The sequence below is a fragment of the Panonychus citri genome, unplaced genomic scaffold (genome assembly GCF_014898815.1).
Source record: "Panonychus citri isolate SS breed McGregor unplaced genomic scaffold, ASM1489881v1 Contig00112, whole genome shotgun sequence".
NCBI classification, from domain to species: domain Eukaryota; kingdom Metazoa; phylum Arthropoda; class Arachnida; order Trombidiformes; family Tetranychidae; genus Panonychus; species Panonychus citri.
Window position 1 is genome coordinate 107501 of NW_026515517.1, and position 10876 is coordinate 118376.

The window sequence follows — 10876 nt, forward strand, 5'->3', positions numbered from 1 at the left end:
GAAAATTAGTTAGAATATTACCCTTGCTTAAATAGTAAAACAAACATACTCCAAATAGCGTGGTTGTAGCAAAATTAAAATTATTTTGTAGCTTGTAAGTAAAACTGTCAATGTTTTCGGTCATTGTTGTTGCAATTTAATGTGTAACTTGTAAAAGTAAAAGTTTCTGATGCTTGAAGTTTTAGCATTGATAAACAACTATATTATATAACAAACTGTTAAACACTCCAATAATCTGGACCTTCATTGGTATCAGAGTCTTGACTCACACCTTTGGCTTTTTCTTTGCCTTCTTCTTCTTCTTCTTCTTCTTCTTCTTCTTCTTCAGAAGCATCAGAATATTCTAGACCTGCTCTTCTAGAGTAAAGTTTTCGCCGTACAAGCGCACCAAGTGAAATTGAGTTAAACAAATTTTTTGAACATTGGGTTTGTGTTAGATTAGACGATTCTTGGGATGTTATTTTTTTCAATGCAGCTTTTGATTGTTTCAATGTATTTGCATCAGGTAGAAAATTTGTTTTAGATATTTTGTAATTTTGTTGTTGTTGTTGTTGTTGTTTGCTGTTTGTTGCATCTAACATTCCAAGATTACTAGCGTTTAATGCCGTTTGAAAATCGTCAGTTGGTGATTGGTTTTCAGTTGTAGTTGAAACATTCAAATAAGAAGCAGGAGAAGAAAACGAAGGCGAAGAAAAAGATGAAGATTGGTGAACAGTAGAACTACTACTACTATTAGTAGTAGTTGTAGTAGTAGTAGTAGTAGTAGTAGTAGTAGTAGGAGGAGGAGGAGGAGGAGGAGGAGGAGGAGGAGGAGAGGACGAAGAGAAGAAGAAGAAGAAGAAGAAGAAGAAGGAGGAGGAGGAGGAGGAGGAGAAGGAGGAGAAGGGTTGGTTGCAGAAGAAGAGGGAAGTGGGTAGAGTAATGATTTTGCTGTTTTGTGATGGGTCGATAAAGATTGCGCAGTTGAATTATTTTCTTTGCTATTTGTTTCCGTGTGACACTCAATTTCAGGATTTATACCAATTGTACTGGGAATCTTTGCAACTGAATGCTCATTTAGTTTCTTCATATTTTTTTCAATGTACTCATTATCTTCTCGTTTTCTTTTTTGATTGTTCAACAAGCTATCTAGATTAGGATTTATTGTTGTTATGTTGTTATCATTCACATAGGCTACATTATTATTATCTAATGCTGAAATATCCATCTCTCTTGGGTCAGCATCAGCGATATGATTGGCTGTTCGGTTTTGTCTTGATTTGCTATCTTGGTATTCTTTTTTTTGTATAATTTTCAAGTTCAAATTGTCTGTACCGAAGTAATTTTTTGGATCGACAAAATTTAGATGTGCAGAAGAACAAGAAGAACAAGAAGCAGTGTTTTGTGGAACTGTTTCTTCTGGTAAGGTTGTAATGAATAGTTGTCGCTCAATATTACTACGTTGAATGTGCCCAATTGGTTTATGGATGCAGTAGTCAGAGACAGGGGTCACCTCAATTTTATCAAGCAAAGGTATCATACTTTTATTGGCAGGGTGCAAGTTTGATGAACTTATACAACTATCAGCATAGAGGCAGGCTTCTGCAGTCAAGTGTAATGGTTTGATACCAATATTATACTGTTGGTAAAAGGGTTGGAAAGAATCAACTTTTCCTGGTTCAAAGTTTCTCTCTTGTTCTGTTCTAATACCAAAATGGCTTGGAACAGTTATAACAATATTATTCAAACTTTCATTATACCTGCTACGCGTTGAACAATCTTTCATCTGGTTTTCATTTGTTGAATCAATTAATTGCATTAACCGTAATAGTTCAGTCATTACTTTTGTTAACCAGGACACAGGATTACAATAGTATTAGTAGTAGTTAATACTATCTAGCTTTTTTTATCTTTCTATCCTTGGCAAAAATATTTTGCTAATCATGCGAAAATTAGATGTCCACGTATCAACCTTTTAAAGCAGATGTGCCAAAGTTATTGTTTGGCTTTATTAATACACAAAAGTGTTGAAGTGAGAATTTACAAAAGTATGTAAAGAGGTGTGAATAACGTTTTTGATTATGATGTGAAACTTTAACAATTGCGCTTCTTGTAAGCGAAGAGGGGCTAAACCAAACTATGAAAACATGAAACATAACAACAACAACAACAACAGCTACATCTCTATCAAATTTTCAAAAATTAAAATACATGTATGTAGAAGAGTTGTGTATTGTGATTTATTTGCGTCAATTATACTACAACTACATGATGATACATCTTGGTATATATCGGTGATTGATGAGATTTTCGAATAAACATCATTGAGTTACAACAACAACTGCAAACAACCAAATTTAAAAAGGAATCATAAACAGGGTATTTTTTCAATCACAGTTGATAACATTATGAACAACACGATACAGGATTTATGTTGAGGTTTTTTGTTGGCTGCGTCGTCGTCGTCGTCGTTGTCGTCGTCGTCTTTGCTGTTGTTGTTGTTGTTGTTGTTGTTGTTGTTGTAGTTTGTTTCTATTCTTTTATCTATCTATCTATCTATCTATCTATCTATTATAACCATAACAACTTATTGTTTAAAGTTTAAATACGTATAACAATAAGTGGGTATAGATCAGTGGTAAAAAGTGTATGTTTACTGGTTACGATAACAATTTTTTTATTATACATTACAGCTGGACCACGCAACAAATGTAAACACCGTTTTCCAATAAATGTTTTAACAAAAGACTCACCCGTATTACTTAGCGATCCATATCGAAAGACGCTTATCTCATGTTTAGCTACATAGTCCCAAATCTGATTGAGGAGCGAGGTTAAAAACATAATAATAAATGAAAAGAACAGTAAATATTTAAGTTGGTGATGAAACATTATTGCTGAATATGCTAAGAATAACATATTACAATAACCATTTGCTAGCCGCTCTCTTTTGTCAGGCCATTCGTCATTCAATACAAAAATGCTAAATGCACTAAATGTTTAGCATCAGCAAGCTAACTTTTATCTATTCGAAAAAAAAGAGCTAGACATAGAATGGATACATATGGAATAAGCGCATATTCAGCAATAGTCTAATAACTAAACTGATGATGAGTGATGGATGCTAATTGAAGTGAACACTTACATGTGGATAATGGGTAACAAGTAATGAACAAAGACTCCGTGTACTAAGGATAACATTGTGTGAGCATTGTGTGCCAAATTGGTTATTGGTTAGGTTTCTGTTAACTTGATTCTTTCCGTTTATTTGTTTGTTGTTGTTGTTGTTGTTTTTGTTGGTAATGGTAGGGGATGTACTTTGGGTATTGGTATCGGTATTGTTTATTGGTTTTTTGGATATCATCGATGAATACATATTCAATCACCCAATTTGGTATATCGGTTGAATTAAAACGTCCAGGTTTACATTGAAGACCAAACAGAGCTTTAAGAAGAAGTTTTCTAGTTCGTTGAGCACCGTAAATATTGTCCATTCTTTTATTTATTTTATTGGAGCGAAGTAGATATTTATTACAAAGACTAACAGATTTACCATCCTGGTGTACCAGTAAATGATATTTTACAAGTTCACTGTAGATATCGATTTTAAGGTTTGACCTTCTAGAGTGGGCAGATGATTTGGCACCATCATCATCAGTATATCTATCATATATTGCACCTAATCTATCCAGTTCACATAAAAATGGAAATACAATGTTGCACATGAAATCTTGATCTTTTTTCATATTTGAATAGTATAAACATGTACATGACGATACATTGAAAGATTCCCAGTATTCAAGGGAACCCGGTTTAGAACGAAATTGTAGCGCTAGAAGTGATAATGGTTTGCCACTGGTTAATGGAATAACATGGTAACACTGGCCATTGGTATAGTTATCAGCATAAATATTTGACGGTTCAAAATAAATTTTACATCGACCAGCTGGATGAATGTGACAAGACCAGATATGAGTTGTTGTTGTTGTTGTTGTTGTTGTTGTTGAAGTTGGCGTAATCATTGTACCAAAGTTATGGATACTCTCAACAACAGACATATTTGTGTATTTGTTGTAAGCAAAGATTGTGATAGCACAATTCAGTTACCAGAAAACAGATTGTGGTCATTACTTTTCATGAAAACGTCTGTAGCAAACCCTGAACAAGTTTTACTTTATACTTTGGAACCACCACAGCAACCCTTGCCTTTTGAAAATGACTCAAATTGTGACAGTCAATCAACAACATCAATTCAAACGATAAGGGTACCTGTGAAAAGCGATAACTCTATCTATCTTTCTAGAATAGGTAAACGTGAAAAATTTGACAAACAAAAACGTCAGCATCGGCGATATAGAGATTGTAAACTTGATGATACAGTTAATGAAATATTGGAAAAACTTGTTTCAAATAAAATTGTCTATATATTCAATTATACTGGAACAGTAGAACAACTTTCACTGTTTAACAATCATGTCATCAGCTTTTGGTATGGCATCAAGAAGCATTAGTTACATTTTAACCCCTGAATGTGATGCTGCTGCTAAAGCAACACGTCGATCTTCACTTGTCAGCTTAATACTTCTAACTATAAGTATACTAATCATTACACTCGCATTCATTATTAATTGGAGAAAAGAACGTAAAGTAGCCAAATTGATGGCACAAACCAATAACACACCTTCTAATGTTGCTGCTACTGCTGCTGCCTCTTCTACATCGTCAGGATCATCATCAGCATCAGCAGCATTAAATAAATCTGCAAATCTACAAAAATCTTCTTCTGATAACCTAACTTCTACTGGAAGCATACCTTCTACAGGCACTACTACTAATAATAATAATGATACAAACATTAGCAGCAACATCAGCAATTCAGAAATGATAAATAAAATGATAAATGATACCGATAAAATTATAAGTCATCTAGTAATAACTGGTTGTGGTATGTTAGGTTGTGCTTTACTTGGTAAAATATGGGATTACACAATATTATCAAAAACAATAAAAAATTGTATAACTGATGTAAGTAATATTGGTAGTGCTGCTGCTGCTGCTGCTGGAGGTGGTGTTGGAGGAGGACCTTACTCATCATCATCAGGATTATCAGCATCAACAACTGGATACCCGTCATCATCATCATCATCTTCTTCGTCTGGTATTCGTGTCAATCCTTCAGGATTGTAGATTCTCGTGTCAATCAAGCAAAACCAAACTCAATAAGTATATAATAATAATAATAATAATAATAATAATAAGCATAATAAACATAATCTCTTAGGAACTTGATTTGCCATTTGTACCATTTATTTCAAACCTGTACACTTGTTGGTTTGATAATGTCTACAAGTACCACTACAAGTAAATTAAACATTGAACATGAAAGTTCAATCGTAATTGAGTTGGCACCTGAAGAATATTTTAACGCTATAGAAAAAAATACTAAAGTAAAAAAGTGTACAGCTTACAACAGTCAATTCTATGATGATGTTATTTTTTACTACAGTAATGACAATGTTCGTTGTCATTCACGAAGTTTCCAGCAAAAGGTGATTAAAGATAAACGCTATGTATTAGGATTTGAGAAACAGTCAAAACTATTTTTCCCAATAGTTCGTTCGGTTGCTCACGAAAATAGCATCTCGATTGATGATCAATGTTTACAAAACAATGAAATTGAAACATCAATTTTCAGACAACTTACCTACATACCGATAAATGTTGTTAATCAAAAACTATCATCATCATTATACTACACTTACAATGCGCATAATGATGATGATGACGATGTAAACTGTATGTATACTAAACATACCAACATGTCTGCTGCTTCTGCTGATGCTGCTACTGCTGCTGCTGCTGCTGCTGCTGCTGCTAATACCACTACGTATGATGATATAGATGTAGTGGAAAACGGTAAATTTGATCTGGTTACCGACTCGCTGTATGTTAATGTGAATAATGATGAAAAATGTGATGATGCCGAAGACATCATCTTGCAATCAATGTCTGTACCAGGAACAACTTGTCCTACTGAATTTATGGTAAGATTAAGTCTTAATAAAATTGAATCTAGATATGGAGTACGGTATAATGTTTCAGCAGAAATTGAGTATACGGCATCACTTGAGCTGGACACATTGCACCTTTTGGAACAACATTTAATGTCACAAATGGTGTGGCATGGGTTTATCAATGTTACCTTTGATAACATGTGTATTTCAGACCTTTTTTTTATGGTTCCACCCAAGTTACAATTTTTCACGGCATTAAAAGTTCAACAACAACAACAACAACAACAACAACAACATCAACAACAACAACAGACAGTCAAACCTGAAAGTGATATTTTAAAAGGTTCATCATGGAAAATTGCTGATGAGGAGCACATTCTTTGGGCATACAAATGGGATGGCGTTAAAGCAAAACTAATATGGTGTCGTAGCGAAGAAAACCAAGAAGAAGAAGAAGAAAAGAAAGAGTCGACAACAAGTCGTAGTAAGAATAACCATCAGGGAAACGCAGATGATGAGTATGATGGAAAAACAACAACAACAACAACAGGCAACAAATGGGTTTGTGCAATCTGTGAAGATGGTTGTGAAATACAAATTTTACCTATTAGTGGTGAACTTGAAGAAAAGTTTACACAGAAACAGTTGACATGGTTAGCACGCTTTTGTTTTCAAGTTGAGCTAATGGTCAATTCAATTGTTATTGTTGAATGTTTAGGTACAATGTTAGGTGGTAAACCGTACACTGTTGACCGACAAACAAATATAGATATATTGTCATACCTGCGGACCTGTATTCTGGCGGGTCCACAAAACACTGGTAAGAGCCGAATAAGCCTAGATCCATGTCCGGAGAATTATGTGACTTTATCAAAGGGATTCCAGACGTCGTCGTCGTCGTTGCCATCATCATCATCACTGTATAAAGACTATCATCATCCTTTGTTGAAAGTGTCTGGTGATCACACTATTCAAGGAAAACCACTCCACATACAAGAATGGTATCCACCACCAATACCTTGTACTTATGATACAAGGTTTTTTGATGGTCTAATCATTTACCAAAACAATCAATTGATTAAATTTAAAGAACCATCAATTGATGTACAACTACAAGCAAACGGAATTTTCTATACAAGTGAACAGCAACTATTTCCCGGTACAATTGGTAATCCAAAAAAATTACAGTTAACCGTTGGATCAATTTATGAAATCAATGCATCATACCAAATTATTAGAAAACGAACCGATAGAAATTTCCCTTCAACAAAAAAAGAGGTTGATATTTTTAAACATGCAGTCACACTTTTTCTACAAAAACCATCCATTTTTACTTTTGCCTGAGCACATATAAATAGCGGACAACGTACCACCTAAAAGGTCACTTCAACTTTTACAAGAGTTCTACATCATCTCATTGGTAATCTGTGTTATAGTATAGTAGTTGTAGTATTAACAAGCGTTTACTACACTTTTTCGACTCTTTCTTTCTTTCTTTCTTTCTTTCTTTCTTTCTTTCTTTCTTTCTCTCTCTCTCGGTATAGCTTCTGGTTAGAAAAAAAAGTGTTTTGCAATGGATAAACTTCAATACAGTAAACTATGTGAAACTGCACTTGAACCTTATCGGTCTAGTGACCAGAGCTCCGGATACGATTTGGCAAGTTCTTCAAGTGAACCCATTATTATTCCACCTGCGGGTGGTCAAGCAATCATTCCGACAGGAATTGCTATTGCACTGCCTGCCGGATACACTGGAAGAATTGCTTCACGTTCATCTTTGTCATGTATACATCATGTTGAAGTAGGTGCTGGTGTTATTGATGCTGATTACCGTGGTAACATACATGTTGTCCTGTACAATCATCATTCCAGTGAACCTTTCACTGTAAATTGTGGTGATCGAATTGGCCAACTGTTAATTGAGAAAGTATTCCATCCACAGTTTGAAGCCATTGAGCCTGATCAAATATTGAATACTACGGATCGCGCCTCGAAAGGACTTGGAAATCAAACCAACGTTTAAATTTGGTGTTGAAAAACATCCAAACAACTAATGTCAACTAATTAGATTACCATTCAGTTCATCCAATATGCAAGTCATAATATTAGTAGTAGTAGTTGTTGTTGTAGTTTGGATGTTTTAACAAACACACACACACACACACAGAGACACTTACACACACACTTGCACACATTTTATAACTATTTTATATTGCTGATTGATTTGTTAAACTGCAAAAAAGGGCAGACTTTAAGACGCCTCCGGAACCAGATGATTTCTCGGGATTGGTGATTAGTGGTTTAATGATTCATTAATAATTTTGTCGTGTGTGTGTGTGTGTGTGGATGTGTACGTAGGTCAAACATTGCACTAGTTGCTTTCCGCTTTTTCTTTGATTATTATTTGATTATTTTCTTTTTTGCTTATCCTGATATTTACGTCAAATACGTCATAATACGTCACCATTCTCAGTAATCTCCATTAAAACATAAAAACATCTACATTCTCACAAAAATTTAGAGCCCTTCTACCTGATGACTCACGTCAAAAACTCAAACACATACACATACACAATATTTTTTCATGTATTGCTTCAAATTTACTGAAAAACAATAAAGCATTATACATTAATCATTAAAACCGATCGACTAGCAATACAATTTTTTCTTTACATTTTACGCGTCATTCCATTTCCATTCGTTTGCTTTATTGTAACAATATGTTGTGTACTACTACAAACACTGTCATACTGATTACATTGTAGTGACTCTAGTCAGCAAGTCAGTGAGTCATGTTCCAACAATCAATAGCTTACGTTCTTCTTTCTTTTTGGCCTCTCGAAGACGTTGTTCAGGCTGACAGGTTAGCAATCAGGTCATTTGTGAAACAAATTAGAGCTGCTTCAGGCCAAATATATGTATAAAGACCAGGGTAGCAGGATAGGTCAGCTAGTAAAAGTTTATTCAGATAGACAAGGTTGGTAATGACTACCATATCTTGCATACTGTAAAACGCAACAAATTGTTCTTTACCATGATGTCGTAGATGTTGATTACCCTGTGAATAGTTGTTATATTGGTTCAAAATGGCATCAGTTTGTTCAGGAGCATTGAAAAGTTTACTTGTTCTCATCGAGGAAAGAAACATCTTTATAGATTCTGGATTACCTTTACTTTTACTGTCAACCCAATCTTGTAGTTTCGTATGACCAGGATGTATTGTTGTTGTTGTATCGTGTATTGGAAACGTTGATCTCTCATTTTCAATCAATACATCATCAATTGACAAAAGATTTAAATTTGGCTGGGCAAATGCGCACCGTGCTATCTCTTTGAAGGAAGAAAACTCTTCTCGGTAATATGAGGCTCCTGCATCAGCCATAAATTGTGGACCATATCTATGTGTTTTCTTCCAGAATTCATTATCCTGAAAAACTTGTGGACACCGATGTACCAGAGTACGAACATTTTCTGATAACGAATATCGTGAATCACCAAGTAATGATAAAACGCGCGAATGTGCACGATTCATTTCAAATTTTGAAATTTTAAATTCAAATGTTTCCGTAAAATCATATGCCTGATCATGATGATGAGCGGAGCTGCTGCCACTGCCTTCATTACCATAAGATTGGGTAGACATACTACTACTACTACTACTACTACTACTACTGACACTAGAATTGTTGTTGTTGTTGTTGCTGCTGCTGCTGCTGCTGCTGCTGCTGCTAATATTGTATCGGCGACGTAGAAAGTATATCGTATTTTTATCACCATCAATGTCTTGATGGAAAGGTATACCCCAACCGTATGGGAGTACAAGTGTTCGTACACTTGGATCATTGTTACGTATCGGTTTAAAGACACCAAGTGAAGTATTATAGAAAACTGGATCTCGTTTCACAGCAACAAGATTCAAATCGAATGCTGCAGCTTTTGCCATATCATACAAGATACTCGGAATAAGGATTGTATTATCAGGTATCAATTCTGACATTATTGCAGTTTGGTATAGTCCGTATGCTTCAAATCCGGTTACACTTGTACGAGCAAGTGAAAATTTACCACTTTTGTATAGTGATAATTGGGGTGTTTTGAAACTTGCATTGGTGAAAGCTTTGTATCTTGCCTCAATCGTATCAGCAGAACTGTTGGCATCTACCAGTGCACGTATGAAACAGGTTAACTTGTTTATTGATTGATTTTTCCATATTGATGGATCAAAAATTAAATATTCTTTCCATTTGAAACATTGATTTTTGTTACTGTACCTTGTTTCTTGATTTGACGGTGTACCTGTTTTTGTTGTTTTAGTATCACTAGTATTAGTAGTAATAGTATCACTAGTATTATAGTTAGTGGCAGTAGTAGTAGTTGTTGCGATAAATCTTTGCCTATTAAAGCCAAGAGATGTCGAACGAAATAAATGTTTTGTATCATGCACATAAAAACTAGCCTTATAATTGGTAATATGGATTGATTTATCACAACATTTTGTTGCCTGCAGGTAACACAATGGAAACTCGTTATTGTTATTTAATTTGAAATTTTGATTAACAAAATGTTTCTGTTGCTGATGCTGCTGCTGCTGCTGCTGCTGCTGCTGCTGTTGATGATAATGATGATACTGGTAGCTAGCTGGTGTATAGTGGTGTGTATGTTTGTGTACAGAACAAATGTAGAATAGAGTATTACCAGACAATGGTTGGTTTATATGTTCACGTAATGCAGCTTGATTGTGGTGTGCTAACCGATTGAAGGTATCACTCGCAGCATTGTAGACTTCAGTTGTCAGGTTACAAACTATACGTTTACCGGAAACTTTGCATATCCAACCAGTTTTACAGGCAAGACAGTAACCACATCCAGCATCATCATGTGGT

The 10876-nt window shown here is 34.9% G+C and overlaps 1 protein-coding gene across 1 annotated transcript; it reads left to right on the forward strand.

The window, feature by feature from the left end:
* Positions 1–7253: 7253 nt before the first annotated feature.
* Positions 7254–8624, forward strand: LOC128389979 (uncharacterized). Its single transcript, XM_053349635.1, has one exon. The coding sequence runs from the start codon at positions 7567–7569 to the stop codon at positions 8014–8016; it is 450 nt and encodes a 149-aa protein (XP_053205610.1). The 5' UTR covers positions 7254–7566; the 3' UTR covers positions 8017–8624.
* Positions 8625–10876: the final 2252 nt, after the last annotated feature.